The 21,165-nt window shown below is 42.0% G+C and overlaps 1 protein-coding gene across 6 annotated transcripts in view; it reads left to right on the top strand.

Annotated features, from left to right (window-relative positions):
- The first annotated feature begins 2,243 nt into the window (after positions 1 to 2,243).
- The window catches only part of nfatc2b (nuclear factor of activated T cells 2b), a 37,172-nt gene continuing 18,250 nt past the window's right edge, over positions 2,244 to 21,165 (top strand). For 5 of the 6 annotated variants that reach the window (XR_002255531.2, XR_002255530.2, XR_002255529.2 and 2 more), the window contains exons 1-5: positions 2,245 to 2,536; positions 9,115 to 10,090; positions 10,897 to 11,068; positions 16,422 to 16,624; positions 16,793 to 16,965. Coding sequence is in view for 3 of the 6 variants with exons in the window: in XM_031825698.1 (XP_031681558.1) it covers positions 2,398 to 2,536; positions 9,115 to 10,090; positions 10,897 to 11,068; positions 16,422 to 16,624; positions 16,793 to 16,965 (1,663 nt within the window). In the remaining 3 variants the exon portion in view is untranslated. Of the gene's footprint in view, positions 2,537 to 9,114; positions 10,091 to 10,896; positions 11,069 to 16,421; positions 16,625 to 16,792; positions 16,966 to 21,165 lie in introns of all 6 variants that reach the window. The other variant, XM_020483993.2, reaches the window with a different exon arrangement.

Genomic DNA, 21,165 nt, shown 5'->3' on the forward strand with positions numbered 1-21,165 from the left:
ACTTCAACTGTATATACTGTATTCTATTCTACTGTATTTTTGTCATTGCTTTACATATTTCTTAATTTCATTATTTTACTTTTAGATTTGTGTGTATTTCTGTCAATTGTTGGATACTACAGAACTGTTGGAGCCAGGAACACAAGCATTTCGCTACAGCCTGCTAAATAACATCTGCTAAATATGCGTATGTGACCAATACAATATGATTTGATTTATAGCAGGGTTGATCTCTGAGTTTACAGAAGAGGCTCAAATGACCATCCCATGTCCAACTGGCCGCCCGTGTAGCTGGCTACCCTCCCAGGGGGCAGTGGGGCCATGGAGTGACTGACCTCCTATAGGTATTACACATTGATGTGTAATCATCGCTGATGGTTAACTGCTCGCTGCGTAATCACGGCAGCAAGGACACTGTCTCTTGAACCTATTTTGTGTACTGTATTACTATTTAGACTTTGTAGCCATAAACTTGTTATTCCGCAGCGACCATGGATGACACATATCTGCAAAACAAACCCAGGGTGGGATATTTGAGTTTTGACATCTTAATTGGTCACCTTGATAGGATCCGGTTATTGTAAGGTTAATGGCATGACAAATGGGTCAGTTTTTGTGCAATCTACACTGTAGTGGGTCCTGGTGAAAACATGAATCTACACTGTGGTGAGTCCTGGTGAGGACATGCATCTACACTGTGGTGAGTCCTGGTGAGGACATGAATCTACACTGTGGTGGGCCCAGTAGAAGACATGAATCTACACTGTGGTGAGTCCTGGTGAGGACATGAATCTACACTGTGGTGAGTCCTGGTGAGGACATGAATCTACACTGTGGTGGGTCCTGGTGAGGACATGAATCTACACTGTAGTGGGTCCTGGGGAAAACATGAATCTACACTGTGGTGAGTCCTGGTGAGGACATGAATCTACACTGTGGTGAGTCCTGGTGAGGACATGAATCTACACTGTGGTGGGTCCTGGTGTGTGTGTGTGTGTGTGTGTGTGTGTGTGTGTGTGTGTGTGTGTGTGTGTGTGTGTGTGTGTGTGTGTGTGTGTGTGTGTGTGTGTGTGTGTGTGTGTGTGTGTGTGTGCGCGTGTGTGCGTGCGTGCATGCATGCATGCATGCGTGTGTGTGTTTGTCATCTGATGATCCCTGTCAGGGTATCTTGTCATGTGATAATAGCTTCTCATGTCGTCTGAAACTAGAGTCATTATGCCTCCTACTGGTTAAAGGGCTGCTACCCATGCAGGGCCGTATTCATAAAATGTCTCAGAGTGAAGTTTGGGGGCTGATCTACAAAACTAGAGTCATTATGCCTCCTACTGGTTACAGGGCTGCTAGCCTGTGCCGGGCGGTATTCATAAAATGTCATAAAGATTTGCCTTTTTAGCACAAGATTAGATGGGCAACGGGGACCTGATCCCAGATCAGCACCCCTATTCTGTGATGCTTCATGAATACGGGCCCTGGCTCAAAATAATACAATTAGGATTTAACATTCAAAGTATCCTTTGCCCCAAATGACAGATTCCACTCAAGACATTTTGGCTGTTGGGTAGGCTACGTGTAACAGTAGCACCACCCAATGGATTAGTGGCCTATTCATTCCACTTGTGACAGAAATCAGCCTATACTATATTATGTTAATTAACATGCTTCCAAAATTATACATTGTTTGTCCGGCTCAGTCAATTCTACAATTATTTTTTAAATATATATATATATATTTGTAACTTTTATTTAACTAGGCAAGTCCATTAAGAACAAGTTCTTATTTACAATGATGGCAAACCCGGACGACGCTGGGAAAATTGTGCGCAGCCCTATGGGACTCCCAATCACGTCCGGTTGTGATACATCCTGGAATCGAACCAGGGTGTCTGTATTTAATTTTTTTAACCTTTATTTAACTAACTATTTAACTGTAGTGACGCCCTAGATGCAGTGCCTTAGACCGCTGCGCCACTCGTTAGCCTTATAATAGTGAAGTATGGCTTTGTTGCACCTTAAAAACAAAATGCAGTGGCCTTTTCTGTTTTTGTTCTCATTTCTGTTTCCTGTCTCTGTTACTTTATTGAGCAACAATCCAAATATATCATCTACATTTGCAGCCTCAAAACATTTGATACAAAATTACCCGACAGACACAGTTACATCATCACCACAGAATCACCCGCCTCAACTAGGCTATGCAACAGAATAGAAACAGGAAGCAATATCGACAGCCTGATTTCTTTTTATGTGGCTGTCATATTTCATTTGAACCATTAGACTTCCGTTGTTGCAATTGCCTGAAGTTAATACAGAATCGTCGTGAAAAGCCTAAAGTATAGCCTAACATCAGCTGTTGTTTTGTCTCTCTTTTCATTTTGATAAATAATTTACGTGCTTAAGATGACTTCCATCTACAAAGACAATGACCAACATTCTTTGGAGCTTGTGGAAGATCTTGGTCAAGATAACAGTCAAGAGGAGTTGGACTTTTCTTACCTGTTTTTGTACAACCCATCTGACGACTTTCGCGTGATTGAAGGTAAGAGCATCTTCCTGAAGTGCCGTCAAAGGCAATCAATCAATAACGTATGTTTAAATAGGAGTTTACAACAATTAGATGTTTATTCAGGATAACAAAAATAACCAAGGTAGCCTAATCACATAATCAGATTTTGTACACTAGCCTACTCAGAAAAGATTGAAGAGTTTAGAATATTCACATGAAAATCTGTCGCCTAAAGACTCAGGTAGTCCAGCGTCTCGTTGATTATGCCTGCACATCATGGTTTACCAGAAGCCCCAAACATCTAAAAAGAAAAGAAAGCTATCAGCCAATGAAGCTTTTGAGAATTGTAGTTAAAGTACTTATCTGGAGTTTGAGCATTTTCTTCGTCTCTATCTCTGTAACGTGTCTATATCTATGTAATTGTAAGCGTATATATGTAAAAAATAGGGACCACAATGGAAATAAGTCCCAGACCCAATAAGTCCCAGACCCAATATATATGTATATCTTTTTTTAACTGACAAGACAAATCAATCAATCGATCAATCCAACAAATCCATCTTGGGCCGTAAAGAGCAATCAATAATGTATGTTTAAATTGGAGTTTACAACATTTCGATGTTTATTCGTGATTTAAAAAACAAAGGTAGCATACCATATCACATAATCATATTGTGTACACTAGCCTAGTCAGAAAAGGCTACAGTCACAAACCGAAATGTGATAGAATACATTTCAATAGCTTTGACATGCTGGTCTGTGGTCTCCACTGTTCAAATTCATGCATGGCTTTCTGATTTAGTTTATATTTAGGGACAGATCATAATTTACTGTGAGGGGTGGTCCAAAATGGGGGAGGGTTGTGTGATCTTTTGGGGGGGGGCACAGGGGGGCTAGTGTGTTTTCCCCTAGTTTATTTGCTCTTCTGCTCATATTTTCCCTAAAAACAATGGCTTGGATCAGGTTATTGTAAGGTTAATGGAATGTCAATATTTTGATATTACCCTAATAAAGTTTAGAATAGTTTGTGAAGGTTTGGTAGGGTGTGGCTATTATTAAGCTTTAGCTACTGCAGGCCTATGATATGAAGGCAGTTAGCCCTGGCGCGCCAACTGACTCCAACAGTTGAATTTGAGGTGAGGAAGACAGTTTCAGGTCTACCAGAGATTCTCCTATAATCTAACAATATAATGGCTATCTTTAGAAAAATATTTCTGATAGAAAATGAACCAATTACCCTCTTTCTGTACATCTATGTCTGTATAGTAGACAGAGTAGCCAATCTGACATAAAGAAATGCGTGGTGTGTCGTAGCATGTTGCCAGCATCTCTCTCTCTCCTTCTGTCTGGGGTTAGGCCTAAACTTCTCTTCCTTTATATATTGATTAAAATATTAATATCATACAGTGGACACCTAACCCTATAGGCCTATGCATGCAATGCCCCTGACAGCTGAACCGTGAGGGGGACAATTATTGTTTTAGGAAAGTCACCAAAAACAAAATAGAAAAATAGGCTATAAAGTTTTGCATATGCTACACATTGAAACACAAGCAATAGTGTGTTTTGTAATTTGTTATAGGCTGTTTTTAAGGACACGTAAATGTGGCTCATTTGGGCAACGTCCCTTGTTTATTGATGGTGCTGGCTGCCCCAGGGTGGATCTGAATGAATATGGATGTACATTTTTCAAATGTTCGGTAATTTAAAATCTTCGCTGTCATGTTGTCCGCCTCCAAATTTTCCGAAAGGAAAGTCTGAAATGGCATATTCTTTTTGGAAGATTTTAGAATATTCACGTGAAAATCTGTCGCCAATTGGATGGAAACCTATAGACCCCCCAAAGACTCTGGCAGGTGCACTAGTCCAGTGTCTCTTTGATTATCTTGCACATCATGGTTCACAAGCAGCCCCAAATATCAGCCAAACCAGCTTGTAAGAACTGTACTTAAACTCCCCCTCAAACTCATCTGGAGCATGTTTTCCTCTCTATCTATGTAATGTGTCTGTATCTCTGTAATGTGTCTGTATCTCTGTAATGTGTCTGTATCTATATAATGTGTCTCTCTATCTATGTAATGTGTCTGTATCTCTGTAATGTGTCTGTAATCTGTCTGTATCTATGTAATGTGTCTGTAATGTGTCTGTATCTATGTAATGTGTCTGTAATGTGTCTGTATCTCTGTAATGTGTCTGTAATGTGTCTGTATCTCTGTAATGTGTCTGTATCTCTGTAATGTGTCTGTATCTATGTAATGTGTCTCTCTATCTATGTAATGTGTCTGTAATGTGTCTGTATCTATGTAATGTGTCTGTAATGTGTCTGTATCTCTGTAATGTGTCTGTATCTCTGTAATGTGTCTGTATCTATGTAATGTGTCTCTCTATCTATGTAATGTGTCTGTAATGTGTCTGTATCTATGTAATGTGTCTGTATCTATGTAATGTGTCTGTATCTGTGTAATGTGTCTGTAATGTGTCTGTATCTCTGTAATGTGTCTGTAATCTGTCTGTATCTATGTAATGTATCTGTAATGTGTCTGTATCTCTGCAATGTGTCTGTATCTCTGTAATATGTCTGTATCTATGTAATGTGTCTGTATCTATGTAATGTGTCTGTATCTATGTAATCTGTCTGTATCTCTGTAATGTGTCTGTATCTATGTAATGTGTCTCTCTATCAATGTAATGTGTCTGTAATGTGTCTGTATCTATGTAAAGTGTCTGTATCTCTGTAATGTGTCTGTAATGTGTCTGTATCTCTGTAATGTGTCTGTAATGTGTCTGTAATGTGTCTGTATCTCTGTAATGTGTCTGTATCTATGTAATGTGTCTGTAATGTGTCTGTAATGTGTCTGTATCTATGTAATGTGTCTGTATCTATGTAATGTGTCTGTATCTATGTAATGTGTCTGTAATGTGTCTGTATCTCTGTAATGTGTCTGTAATCTGTCTGTATCTATGTAATGTATCTGTAATGTGTCTCTATCTATGTAATGTGTCTGTATCTATGTAATATGGCTGTATCTCTGTAATATGTCTGTATCTCTGTAATGTGTCTGTAATGTGTCTGTATCTATGTAATGTGTCTGTAATGTGTCTGTATCTATGTAATGTGTCTGTATCTCTGTAATGTGTCTGTATCTATGTCATGTGTCTGTATCTCTGTAATGTGTCTGTATCTATGTAATGTGTCTGTCATGTGTCTGTATCTATGTAATGTGTCTCTCTATCTATGTAATGTGTCTGTAATGTGTCTGTATCTATGTAATGTGTCTGTATCTCTGTAATGTGTCTGTATCTCTGTAATGTGTCTGTATCTATGTAATGTGTCTGTATCTATGTAATGTGTCTGTATCTCTGTAATGTGTCTGTATCTCTGTATTCTGTCTGTATCTATGTAATGTGTCTGTGTCTCTGTAATGTGTCTGTATCTATGTAATGTGTCTGTAATGTGTCTGTATCTATGTAATGTGTCTGTAATGTGTCTGTATCTATGTAATGTGTCTGTATCTATATAATGTGTCTGTATCTATGTAATGTGTCTGTATCTATGTAATGTGTCTGTATCTCTGTAATGTGTCTGTATCTATGTAATGTGTCTGTAATGTGTCTAAATCTCTGTAATGTGTCTGTAATGTGGCTGTATCTCTGTAATGTGTCTGTAATGTGTCTGTAATGTGTCTGTATCTATGTAATGTGTCTGTAATGTGTCTGTATCTATGTAATGTGTCTGTAATGTTTCTGTATCTCTGTAATGTGTCTGTAATGTGTCTGTATCTATGTAATGTGTTTGTATCTCTGTAATGTGTCTGTATCTATGTAATGTGTCTGTATCTCTGTAATATGTCTGTATCTATGTAATGGGTCTGTATCTCTGTAATGTGTCTGTACTGTGTCTGTAATGTGTCTGTACAGTGGGGCAAAAAAGTATTTAGTCAGCCACCAATTGTGCAAGTTCTCCCACTTAAAAAGATGAATAAGGCCTGTAATTTTCATCATTGGTACACTTCAACTGTGACAGACAAAATGAGGGGAAAAAATCCAGAAAATCACATTGTAGGATTTTTTATGAATTTATTTGCAAATTATGGTGGGAAATAAGTATTTTTTCAATAACATAAGTTTATCTCAATACTTTGTTATATACCCTTTGTTGGCAATGACAAAGGTCAAATGTTTCCTGTAAGTCTTCACAAGGTTTTCACACACTGTTGCTGGTGATTTGGCCCATTCCTCCATGCAGATCTCCTCTAGAGCAGTGATGTTTTGGGCTGTTGCTGAGCAACACGGACTTTCAACTCCCTCCAAAGATTTTATATGGGGTTGAGATCTGGAGACTGGCTAGGCCACTCCAGGTCCTTGAAATGCTTCTTACGAAGCCACTCCTTCGTTGCCCGGGCGGTGTGTTTGGGATCATTGTCATGCTGAAAGACCCAGCCACGTTTCATCTTCAATGCCCTTGCTGATGGAAGGAGGTTTTCACTCAAAATCTCACGATACATGGCCCCATTCATTATTTCCTTTACACGGATCAGTCGTCCTGGTCCCTTTGCAGAAAAACAGCCCCAAAGCATGATGTTTCCACCCCCATGCTTCACAGTAGGTATGGTGTTCTTTGGATGCAACTCAGCATTCTTTGTCCTCCAAACACGACGAGTTGAGTTTTTACCAAAAAGTTATATTTTGGTTTCACCTGACCATATGACATTCTCCCAATCTTTTTCTGGATCATCCAAATGCTCGCTAGCAAACTTCAGACGGGCCTGGACATGTACTGGCTTAAGCAGGGGGACATGTCTGGCACTGCAGGATTTGAGTCCCTGGCGGCGTAGTGTGTTACTGATGGTAGGCTTTGTTACTTTGGTCCCAGCTCTCTGCAGGTCATTCACTAGGTCCCCCCGTGTGGTTCTGGGATTTTTGCTCACCGTTCTTGTGATCATTTTGACCCAACGGCGTGAGATCTTGCGTGGAGCCCCAGATCGAGGGAGATTATCAGTGGTCTTGTATGTCTTCCATTTCCTAATAATTGCTCGCACAGTTGATTTCTTCAAACCAAGCTGCTTACCTATTGCAGATTCAGTCTTCCCAGCCTGGTGCACATCTACAATTTTGTTTCTGGTGTCCTTTGACAGCTCTTTGGTCTTGGCCATAGTGGAGTTTGGAGTGTGACTGTTTGAGGTTGTGGACAGGTGTCTTTTATACTGATAACAAGTTCAAACAGGTGCCATTTATACAGGTAACGAGTGGAGGACAGAGGAGCCTCTTAAAGAAGAAGTTTCAGGTCTGTGAGAGCCAGAAATCTTGCTTGTTTGTAGGTGACCAAATACTTATTTTCCACCATAATTTGCAAATAAATTCATTAAAAATCCTACAATGTGATTTTCTGGATTTTTTTTCTTCTCATTTTGTCTGTCATAGTTGAAGTGTACCTATGATGAAAACTACAGGCCTCTCTCATATTTTGAAGTGGGAGAACTTGCACAATTGGGGGCTGACTAAATACTTTTTTGCCCCACTGTATCTCTGTAATGTGTCTGCATCTCTGTAATGTGTCTGTATCTATGTAATGTGTCTGTAATGTGTCTGTATCTCTAATGTGTCTGTATCTATGTAATGTGTCTGTATCTCTGTAATGTGTCTGTATCTAGTAACCGGAAGGTTGCGAGTTCAAACCCCCGAGCTGACAAGGTACAAAGCTGTCGTTCTGCCCCTGAACAGGCAGTTAACCCACTGTTCCCAGGCCGTCATTGAAAATAAGAATGTAATCTTAACTGACTTGCCTGGTTAAATAAAGGTAAAAAAAAAAATATATATATATATATATATATATTTTTTTAAACTGACAAATAAAATCAATTAATCGATCAATCAAACTGTGCAGTGGCTAATTGAGGAATTGAAATAGACATCTGTTACAAAACACCAAAAAGTTTAATAACATTCGGAGATTGTCAAACACAGCTAAGCCTGTGTTACTTAGTGAGAGTGAGCTCGTCTGTGGTGGTCGGCAAACCCTCAACCTTTGGCCCATAGGCCTACGTCGCATCGACTGTGCCACAAAAGCATACTGAAGTAGTTAAGTGGATATCCACGTTTATAAACACAGGGTCACTACAGTTACCGTTATTTGTGGTCGTAAACATTACTCCGAGTTCATTCGATGAGGGGTGAGGGTGTTCAATGTATTTTAAAGTACAAGGGGAGGGTCATGTGAAAATTTGTTGGACTTTGGGATGGGGGGTGCATTTTGTTTATGATACCTTGAGTTGGACCAGCCCCTCCACCAGTACATGTTGATGTGTCCCTTTTTAACCCCTGTTGAATTATCCAATAATAGAGGAACCACTCAGCTGTCCAACACTTATGTTGTAAAATCCTCGACCCAGTGTAACTCTATGTCTATTTCACATGCCTGCTGTTTTAAGAACAAGTTTCCTGTTATTGCTGGTAATTGCCTGATGTTCATTAAAAAATACTTGGTAACAAAATCTCTAAGAACACAAAATATAGTCACTGAAATGGCAGGTGTGAGTTTAGAAGAAATCACCATTCATGTTGCAATACATAATGGCTAAATGAGTACTCCCTTCATCCTGCCATCTTCTTAGCAGACAACTCAGGGGTTCCCCCTCGCGGAGATCACAACCCCTCATCTGTGGTGAACTACCCTTGTGACGGAAGCTCCAGTAACGCCCCTACAACCTCCAGCCAGTCCTCTTACCACCATGGGCCTGTCCCTGACAGCCTGTCTGGGCCTGGGTTTAACTCACTGGATCTCCCCTCCAGGCCAAGGGGTGCTCCCTCTCCCAGCCCCAGGATTGAGATCACCCCATCAGGGGACCCTCACCAGACTCATCCCCTGGAAGCCAGCCCCAGAACCACGGCCTTGACTGTGCCTGGCTATGAGAACACGGCCTACCGAGAGCCCCAGAGCCCTGCCAGCAGCAACTCCTCCACGGGTTGGCTGTCTGAGGCCTATTCGCCCTGGGTCTCGCCTTGTGTATCTCCCAGTGGTGGTGGGGGCATGGTTGGCTTGACCGCCTTGGACCTCCTCCCGGGCCTCCAGGGCATCCATACGTCCTCGGCCCACTCCTCCCCTGGGACCTCCCCGCGAACCAGCATCACAGAGGAGACTTTCCTGGTACCGCAGAGTCAGCGGTCTTCCTCGCCACATTCCCACGATTACCCCCGCTCTCGCTCCGCCTCTCCTCAGGGAAAACGCACCTACGACCAGTACAGCGGCCCCAATCTGGGGACCACCAGCCAGCAGCAGCGCTCCCGGAGCCCAAGCCCCAGCCCCTCGCCTCACCACCCCCAAGAACGACCCTTGGCCCAACCTGACCCACAGGGCAATGCCCCTCAGCAGATGCCCAGCGTTGAAGAGGTGTTGAGCAGCCTCAACTCCAGCCTCAGCTCCAGCATGTCCAGGGCGGTCCCCTCCAAGATGGTGCGGCCCAGTGTTGAGTGCTATACGTATGGAGAGAGCCAGGGGGAGCATGGGCGGAGAGGCAGAGCTGGGGCTGAGACCTTCTACATCCTCCCTACATCTTTCTGGCCGGCTTCACTAGCCCATGGAGCCTTCAGGTATAATGTGCAATGTGCTATGATAATGATGATCCCTCATAAGAATGAAAAGTAATGACAGTCACATGAATATGTAATGGCAGGTAAAGAAGTAATGACAGTCACATGAATCTGTAATGGCAGGTAAAGAAGTAATGACAGTCACATGAATCTATAATGGCAGGTAAAGAAGTAATGACAGTCACATATCTGTAATGACAGGTAAAGAAATAATGACAGTCACATGAATCTGTAATGACAGGTAAAGAAGTAATGACAGTCACATGAATCTGTAATGACAGGTAAAGAAGTAACGACAGTCACATGAATCTGAAATGACAGGTAAAGAAGTAATGACAGTCACATGAATCTGTAATGACAGGTAAAGAAGTAATGACAGTCACAGGAATCTGTAATGACAGGTAAAGAAGTAATGACAGTCACATGAATCTGTAATGACAGGTAAAGAAGTAATGACAGTCACATGAATCTGTAATGGCAGGTAAAGAAGTAATGACAGTCACATGAATCTATAATGACAGGTAAAGAAGTAATGACAGTCACATGAATCTGTAATGGCAGGTAAAGAATTTATGACAGTCACATGAATCTGTAATGACAGGTAAAGAAGTAGTATTAAGAAAACCTTAGAAGAATTTCATTTGAAATTGTGATGGAATGTACTGATGTGTATTTTGTGTGTTATGGCAGGAAATGTTACGAGTGAAAACCCTCTCTCTTTCTCTCCCACACTCTTTCTCTCTATGTCTTACTCATCTCTCTCTATCTCTCTCTCCCTCTCTCCCTCTCTCTCTCTCGCTCATCAGTGGCATCCCTGTGCCATCTATGCCCCCTCTAGAGTGGCACTTGCCCAGTCACTCCGACCAGTATGAGCTCTGTTTGGAGCAGCAGCCTAAACAGCACCACCGGGCCCACTACGAGACAGAGGGCAGCAGGGGAGCAGTCAAAGCGGCCAGTGGAGGTCACACTGTGGTTCAGGTACTGGGTGTGGGATGGGGGAGTGTGTGTTTGTTTAACCTTGTATGTATGTATGTATGTATGTATGTATGTATGTGTGTATGTGTGTGCGTGCGTGCGTGCGTAGGTAGGTAGGTAGGTAGGTAGGTAGGTAGGTAGGTAGGTATGTATGTATGTAAAAATTGTCAAAGACTCCAGCCACCCTAGTCATAGACAGAGTATCGATACTCTGTACCAGTACCCCCTGTATATAGTCTCCACATTGACTCTGTACCAGTACCCCCTGTATATAGTCTCCACATTGACTCTGTACCAGTACCCCCTGTATATAGTCTCCACATTGACTCTGTACCAGTACCCCCTGTATATAGTCTCCACATTGACTCTGTACCAGTACCCCCTGTATATAGTCTCCACATTGACTCTGTACCAGTACCCCCTGTATATAGTCTCCACATTGACTCTGTACCAGTACCCCCTGTATATAGTCTCCACATTGACTCTGTACCAGTACCCCCTGTATATAGTCTCCACATTGACTCTGTACCAGTACCCCCTGTATATAGTCTCCACATTGACTCTGTACCAGTACCCCCTGTATATAGTCTCCACATTGACTCTGTACCAGTACCCCCTGTATATAGTCTCTACATTGACTCTGTACCGGTACCCCCTGTATATAGCCTCCACATTGACTCTGTACCGGTACCCCCTGTATATAGTCTCCACATTGACTCTGTACCGGTACCCCCTGTATATAGTCTCCACATTGACTCTGTACCGGTACCCCCTGTATATAGTCTCCACATTGACTCTGTACCGGTACCCCCTGTATATAGTCTCCACATTGACTCTGTACCGGTACCCCCTGTATATAGCCTCCACATTGACTCTGTACCGGTACCCCCTGTATATAGCCTCCACATTGACTCTGTACCAGTACCCCCTGTATATAGTCTCCACATTGACTCTGTACCAGTACCCCCTGTATATAGTCTCCACATTGACTCTGTACCGGTACCCCCTGTATATAGCCTCCACATTGACTCTGTACCAGTACCCCCTGTATATAGTCTCCACATTGACTCTGTACCGGTACCCCCTGTATATAGCCTCCACATTGACTCTGTACTGGTACCCCCTGTATATAGTCTCCACATTGACTCTGTACCAGTACCCCCTGTATATAGCCTCCACATTGACTCTGTACCAGTACCCCCTGTATATAGCCTCCACATTGACTCTGTACCAGTACCCCCTGTATAGCCTCCACATTGACTCTGTACCAGTACCCCCTGTATATAGTCTCCACATTGACTCTGTACCAGTACCCCCTGTATATAGTCTCCACATTGACTCTGTACCAGTACCCCCTGTATATAGCCTCCACATTGACTCTGTACCAGTACCCCCTGTATATAGCCTCCACATTGACTCTGTACTGGTACCCCCTGTATATAGTCTCCACATTGACTCTGAACCAGTACCCCCTGTATATAGCCTCCACATTGACTCTGTACCAGTACCCCCTGTATATAGCCTCCACATTGACTCTGTACTGGTACCCCCTGTATATAGTCTCCACATTGACTCTGAACCAGTACCCCCTGTATATAGCCTCCACATTGACTCTGTACCAGTACCCCCTGTATATAGCCTCCACATTGACTCTGTACTGGTACCCCCTGTATATAGTCTCCACATTGACTCTGTACCAGTACCCCCTGTATATAGCCTCCACATTGACTCTGTACCGGTACCCCCTGTATATAGTCTCCACATTGACTCTGTACCAGTACCCCCTGTATATAGTCTCCACATTGACTCTGTACCAGTACCCCCTGTATATAGCCTCCACATTGACTCTGTACCAGTACCCCCTGTATATAGTCTCCACATTGACTCTGTACCGGTACCCCCTGTATATAGCCTCCACATTGACTCTGTACCAGTACCCCCTGTATATAGTCTCCACATTGACTCTGTACCAGTACCCCCTGTATATAGCCTCCACATTGACTCTGTACCAGTACCCCCTGTATATAGCCTCCACATTGACTCTGTACCAGTACCCCCTGTATATAGCCTCCACATTGACTCTGTACCAGTACCCCCTGTATATAGTCTCCACATTGACTCTGTACCAGTACCCCCTGTATATAGTCTCCACATTGACTCTGTACCAGTACCCCCTGTATATAGCCTCCACATTGACTCTGTACTGGTACCCCCTGTATATAGCCTCCACATTGACTCTGTACCAGTACCCCCTGTATATAGCCTCCACATTGACTCTGTACTGGTACCCCCTGTATATAGTCTCCACATTGACTCTGTACCAGTACCCCCTGTATATAGTCTCCACATTGACTCTGTACCAGTACCCCCTGTATATAGCCTCCACATTGACTCTGTACCAGTACCCCCTGTATATAGCCTCCACATTGACTCTGTACCAGTACCCCCTGTATATAGCCTCCACATTGACTCTGTACTGGTACCCCCTGTATATAGTCTCCACATTGACTCTGTACCAGTACCCCCTGTATATAGCCTCCACATTGACTCTGTACCGGTACCCCCTGTATATAGTCTCCACATTGACTCTGTACTGGTACCCCCTGTATATAGTCTCCACATTGACTCTGTACCAGTACCCCCTGTATATAGCCTCCACATTGACTCTGTACCGGTACCCCCTGTATATAGTCTCCACATTGACTCTGTACCAGTACCCCCTGTATATAGTCTCCACATTGACTCTGTACCAGTACCCCCTGTATATAGCCTCCACATTGACTCTGTACCAGTACCCCCTGTATATAGTCTCCACATTGACTCTGTACCGGTACCCCCTGTATATAGCCTCCACATTGACTCTGTACCAGTACCCCCTGTATATAGTCCCCACATTGACTCTGTACCAGTACCCCCTGTATATAGCCTCCACATTGACTCTGTACCAGTACCCCCTGTATATAGCCTCCACATTGACTCTGTACCAGTACCCCCTGTATATAGCCTCCACATTGACTCTGTACCAGTACCCCCTGTATATAGTCTCCACATTGACTCTGTACCAGTACCCCCTGTATATAGTCTCCACATTGACTCTGTACCAGTACCCCCTGTATATAGCCTCCACATTGACTCTGTACTGGTACCCCCTGTATATAGCCTCCACATTGACTCTGTACCAGTACCCCCTGTATATTGCCTCCACATTGACTCTGTACCGGTACCCCCTGTATATAGTCTCCACATTGACTCTGTACCAGTACCCCCTGTATATAGTCTCCACATTGACTCTGTACCAGTACCCCCTGTATATAGCCTCCACATTGACTCTGTACCAGTACCCCCTGTATATAGCCTCCACATTGACTCTGTACTGGTACCCCCTGTATATAGTCTCCACATTGTTATTTTACTGTTGCTCTTTAGTTACTTGTTCCTTTTATTTTTTATTCATATTTTTTAAACTGCATTGTAGGTTAGAGGCTCGTAAGTAAGCATTTCACTGTAAGGTCTACTACACCTGTTGTATTCAGCACATGTGACTAATACAATTGGATTTGATTTGATGTATGTATGTATGAATGTATGTATGTATGTATGTATGTATGTATGTATGTATGTATGTATGTATGTATGTATGTATGTATGTATGTATGTATGTATGTATGTATGTATGTATGTATGTATGTATGTATGTATGTATGTATGTATGTATGTATGTATGTATGTATGTATGTATGTATGTATTTATGTATGTATGTATGTATGTATTTATGTATGTATGTATGTATGTATGTATGTATGCATGTATGTATGTATGTGTGCATGCATGGGTGTTGACAAGTGGAATGCTTTCGACACCTTGTTGCTGACCCAAATTTGGTATACTCAGTGTACAGTGCAGCTTTTACTCCTGTGTGTATGAATGTGTCTGTGGTGGTATTTCCTCGTCATTACATCACCATGTCTGTCTCAGGTGCCCAGCAACAATATGTAAATGAACAAATGTATCAGCCTGCATTATTATGACTAAACCCATTCAACCACAAAACCAGCACAGTTAAACCACCATAGGACGTTTTCATATGAAAATCGGTACGCTGGTTTAGTTTCCTGGAGCATTTGTGAGAATTACATTTTGGTTTCACATGACCTGATAATAACCGATTCAGGGTATGATTTGCGAGACGCAAATTCAACATGACATTAGCAAGCTAGCTTGTTTACAAGGGGGAAAACAGTTCCACGCGATTAACCCAATACCTGACACGCCAGTCCTGAATCCTGAAACTGCTACTGACGCAGGGTTCCAGGGTTCCTTTGTGTTTCACACACGCTACATAGAGCGGACCAGGGTACCAAACGCTCCCGGCTCTTTACCAATTAAGCCTGGGATGGAGGTTAACTTCCGAGTGTATTTTAAATGATGGAAGATCCACCCATATGAAGTATAAAGTTCAGGGACATATTGACTAAGCCATACTGGTTTTAATGTATAGTTACTAACGCAGTGAGCTGTCTTCTCATCTCAGGATGTGAAAGCCATTTCTGGGTCCAGGGCAACAGTAGTGATGCTATCCTTCTGCTAACCATTAGCCATACGCTACATATGCAAATAATGATGTCGGGAGTTGGCCTTTCGTAACCTATGAAGTCATTTTCCTACATTATGTAACAGAATTCAACTGTGATATTGTTGAAGGTAGTTAACCCTTGATGTTCTCAAAGTAATTATGGACGTTCAACAGTTTTATCAGTTAATATTTGGATAAGTACATTTAGAAAAAAGGGTTCCAAGAAAAAGGGTTCTCCTATGGGGACAGCTGAAGAATCCTTTAAGGTTCTAGATAGCACCTTTTTGTTCTAAGAGTGTAGAATGAATTATGGTCCTGTGGATTACATATTAGAAGGAGGTGCACAGTTCAAAAGTAACACTTTTAGTTAGAGAGATTTACTGTCATGTTTAAAAGCTGTAAGATTAGTGTATCTCTGCAGTACAGAGGACACAGTGTTGAATTCAACAGTATCAAAAATGTTAAATGGATACACTCCAAGATCGAAGTGTGTCAGTTGTTTTTAGACCCCACATCCAATGTCATTGATTGTGTAGAGTCAGCTCTGCCTTAACCACAAATGAATGGAAAAGATAAACAACCAATAAGATTTGTATATTACATGGTGTTTATCTTTTCCATTCATTTGGAGTTTTGGCACATAGGTGATTCTACACAATAGATGTCTTGGGATGTGGACATATCTCAACACAAGACCACTATTGAGGTCTGAAAACGTTGTTTTTTGGAGTGTAACGTCCCCTTAAAGGTAAAACAGATTGTTTAGTTGTATCTCTTGACAGCTTCATGGGTACAGAGGCACTGCTCCACTTGGTCTGCTGGTGTTCATCGGAACGGCTGACGAGAGGGTCCTCAAACCCCATGCCTTCTACCAGGTGCACCGCATCACTGGGAAAACGGTCACCACACCAAGCCAAGAGAGGAAGGTCCATGGCACCAAGGTCCTGGAGATACCTCTGGAGCCCAAGAACAACATGAGAGCAGTGTAAGGAGAGCAGTCAAGTTAGAGACAGTACACACACAAGCACGCACACACACACACACACACACACATACACAAACAAACATACATATACATGCACACACACACATATGTTTTCAGAGCTAGGGTATAAAATAATTAATAAAACATTGTTTTACTTCCCTTGTAAAGGATTGACTGTGCTGGGATACTAAAGCTGAGAAATGCTGACATCGAGCTCAGGACAGGCGAGACAGACATGGGACGCAAAAACACCTGTGTCCGCCTTGTCTTTCGTGTCCATATTCCTCAACCAGGAGGACAGTATGTCTCTCTTCAAGTGGCCTCCCTTCCCATCGAGTGTTGTAAGTGAACTTTTGTTCCTGAAACCCAAAATTCTATTACTACTACAAATAATAATAATAAATATAGCTGCGAGCAGCAATGAACGGGGTTCACAGGATGACAGAAAGGACACAAAATCAGTTGGATATCAAAGCAAGCATGTGGGAACTATCTTCCTTTATGTGCCATCAGTGAAGGCATTACCATGATTATCTCTCAATACCACAAGGAGAACGCAGGTGAAGCGTAGTCTAGTGCTTTAGGTTGGTTATCTTTGAATTTAAGTCATTAATCTATTGAGTTTATATATAAATATTAATATTTATAATATATATACGCTGACTGCTCAAGCGGCACAACTTCTGGTTTCTAATTTTCCTAAATAAAATATCCACTTTTCACTACGTTCAGAACACATAATAGGGCATCACTATGTGATTATACAGATACAGTGCCCTCGGAAAGTATTCAGACCCCATCCCTTTTTCGGAAAGTATTCAGACCCCTTCCCTTTTTCCACATTTTGTTATGTTATAAACTAATTATAAAATTGATCCAATAATTTTTTCCTCATCAATTTACACACAATACCCCATAGTGACATCACAATCCCCCATAATCACAAAGTGAAAACTGGTTTTAAGATTTTTGTTGCACATTCATTAAAAATTTTAAACAGAAATACCTTATTTACACAAGTATTCAGACCCTTTGCTATGAGCCTCGGAACTGGGCTCAGGCACATCCTGTTTCCTTTGATCATCCTTGAGATGTTTGCAAAACTTTCTTGCAGTCCACCTGTGGTAAATTCAATTGATTAGACATGATTTGGAAAGGCACACACCTGTCTACAGTATATAAGGTCCCACAGTTGACAGTGCATGTCAGAGAAAAAACCAAGCCATGAGGTCGAAGGAAATATCCGCAAAGCTCAGAGAGAGGGTTGTGTCAATGCACAGATCTGGGGAAGGCTACCAAAAACTTTCTTGAAGGTCCCCAAGAATACAGTCGCCTCCATTATTCTTAAAAGGAAGAAGTTTGGAACCACCGAAACTCTTCCTAGAGCTCCCTGACCAAGAACCCAATGGTCACTCTGACAGAGCTCCAGAGATCCTCTGTGGAGATGGGAGAACCTTCCAAAAGGACAACCATCTCTGCAGCACTCCACCAATCAGGCCTTTATGGTAGAGTGGCCAGACAGAAGCCAGCACACACATACCAATTGATTAATGAACTGCTCAATGTATATATTTTTTCTCTTGCTTTGTTTGCTATTTTCCAAATCTCTGATAAGCTACACAGGAAATGGCTGAAAATATAATATATTTTCAGCCTTATAAATAAGGTTCATGAAACCAATAACTTGCTATATTAGCCATTTCTGAGACTTAGATAATTCATTTGATGATACAGCAGTAGCAATACAACGATATACCATCTATAGAAGACACAGAAACGCTTATGAGGGAGGTGTTGCTGTATATATACAGTATATATATTCAGAGCCATATCCCTGTAATGCTTAGAGAAAATCTCATGTCAAGTGTTATTGAAGTGTTGTGGCTGCAGGTTCACTTGGCACATCTAAAGCCTTTTCTTTTGGGGTGTTGCTATAGGCCACCAAGTGCTAACAGTCAGTATCTAAATAATATGTGTGAAATGCTTGATAGTGTATGTGATGTAAACAGAGAGGTCTACTTTCTTGGGGACCTGAATATTGACTGATTTTCATCAAGCTGTCTGCTCAAGAGGAAGCTTATTTTTGTAACCAGTGCCTGTTATCTGGTTCAGGTCATTAATCAATTAAGCAACACCTCCCCCATCAACCTACCAGGGTGTTTACAAACACTACATGAACAAGATCATCCACATGTATCAATCACATTTTTACTAATACTGTAGAACTTTGTTCTCAAGCTGTATCCGTACCCATTGGATGCAGTGATCACAGTATAGTGGCTAATTCCAGGAAAGCCAAAGTCCCAAAAGCTGGGCCTAAAATAGTGTATTGGAGATCATACAAAATATTTAGCTGTGACTATTATGTGGATGATGTTACAAATATTTGTTGGTCTGATGTGATTAATAAGGTGCATCCAGACGCTGGATATAATAATAATAATGCAAGAAAAGCTTTGCAAGATTGACTGTTGTAAAGTTGGTGTGGGAGAGGTGGAAGAATTATTGTTATTGATCAATAATGACAAACCTCCTGACATTGACATCTTAGATGGAAAGCTACTGAGGATGGCAGCTGAATCTATAGCCACTCCCATCCGTCATATCTTTAATCTGAGCCTAGAGGAAAGTCTATGCTACCCAAGAGTGGTAAAGCTGCCTTTACTGGTTCTAACTGCATACCTATAAGCTTGCTGCCAGCTCTTAGCAAACTGTTGGAAAAAATTGTGTTCAACCAAATACTATGCTATTTCTCTGTAAACAAATTAACAATAGATTTTCAGCATGCTTATAGAGAAGGGCACTCAACATGTACTGCACTGACACAAATTTCTGATGATTGGTTGAAGGAAATTGATAATAATAAGATTGCGGGAGCTGTACTGTTAGATTTCACCTCAGCCTTTGATATTATTGATTATAACCTGTTGTTGAAAAACTTTTCAACCTCTGCCATATCGCGGATTCAGAGCTATCTATCTAATTGAACTCAAAGGGTTTCCTTAATCTAAGCTTCTCTAATGTCAAACATGTAAAGTGTGGTCTACCACAGGGCAGCTCTCTAGGCCCTCTACTCTTTTCTATTTTTACCAATGACCTGCCACAGGCATTAAACAAAGCATGTGTGTCCATGTATGCTGATGATTCAACCATATACGCATCAGCAACCACAGCTAATGAAGTCACTGAAACTCTTAACAAAGAGTTGCAGTCTGTTTTGGAATGGGTAGCCAGTAATAAACTGGTCCTGAACATCTCTAAAAGAGCATTGTATTTGGTTCAAATCATTCCCTAAGTTCTAGACCTCAGCTGAATCTGGTAATGAATGGTGTGGCTGTTGAACAAGCTGAGGAGACTAAATTACTTAGTGTTACCTTAGATTGTAAAAAAGCAAGTCCTTTAAGTTTTGTCTTATCTTGATTATTGTCCAGTTGTGTGGTCGAGTGCTGCAAGGAAATGCCTAGTTAAGCTGCAGCTGGCCCAGAACAAAGTGGCACATCTTGTTCTTCATTGTAATCAGAGGGCTGATATAAATACTATGCATGCCAGTCTCTCTTAGTCAAGAGTTGAGGAGAGACTGATTGCATCGCTTCTTCTTTTAATAAGAAAAGTTCATGTGTGGAAAATCCCAAGTTGTTTGCATAGTCAACTTACCCACATCTCTGACACACACACTTACCCCACCAGACATGCCACCAGGGGTCTTTTCCCCAAATCCAGGACAAATTCAAGAAAGTGTACAGTATTATATAGAGCCATTATTACATGGAACTCCGTTCCATCTCATATTGCTCAAGTGAACAGCAAACCTGGTTTCAAAAAACAGATGAAGCTACACCTCACAGGACAAAGCCTCTCCCCTATTTGTTCTAGATAGTTTGTGTATATGTATTGATATGTAGGCTATGTGTGCCTTTTGCCATTTTTTATTTATGTAGTTCTGTCCTTGAGCTGTTGTCTATTAATGTTCTGTTTTATGTAATGTTTCATGTTTAGTGTGGACCCCAGGAAGAGTAGCTGCTGCTCTTGTAACAGTTAATGGGAATCCTAATAAAATACCAAATACCACTCCTCAGTAAAAGGCACGACAGCCCACAGTTTGCCAAAAAGGTACCTAAAGGACTCTCAGACCATGAGCGACAAGATTCTCTGGTCTGATGAAACCAAGATTGAACTCTTTGGCCTGAATGACAAGCGCCACATCTGTAGGAAACCTGGCACCATCCCCAAGGTGAAGCATGGTGGTGGCAGCAACATGCTGTGGGGATGTTTTGTTAGTAGCAGGGACGGGGAGACTAGTCAGGATCAAGGGAAAGATGAACGGAGCAAAGTACAGAGAGATCCTTGATGAAAACCTGCTCCAGAGTGCTCAGGACCTCAAACTGGGGCGAAGGTTCACCTTCCAACAGGACAACGACCCTAAGCATACAGCCAAGACAATGCAGGAGTGGCTTTGGGACAAGTCTCTGAATTTCCTTGAGTGGCCCAGCCAGAACCCGATCAAACATCTCTGGAAAGACCTGAAAATAGCTGTGCAGCGA

The sequence above is a fragment of the Oncorhynchus kisutch genome, linkage group LG5 (assembly GCF_002021735.2).
Source record: "Oncorhynchus kisutch isolate 150728-3 linkage group LG5, Okis_V2, whole genome shotgun sequence".
Lineage (NCBI taxonomy): Eukaryota > Metazoa > Chordata > Actinopteri > Salmoniformes > Salmonidae > Oncorhynchus > Oncorhynchus kisutch.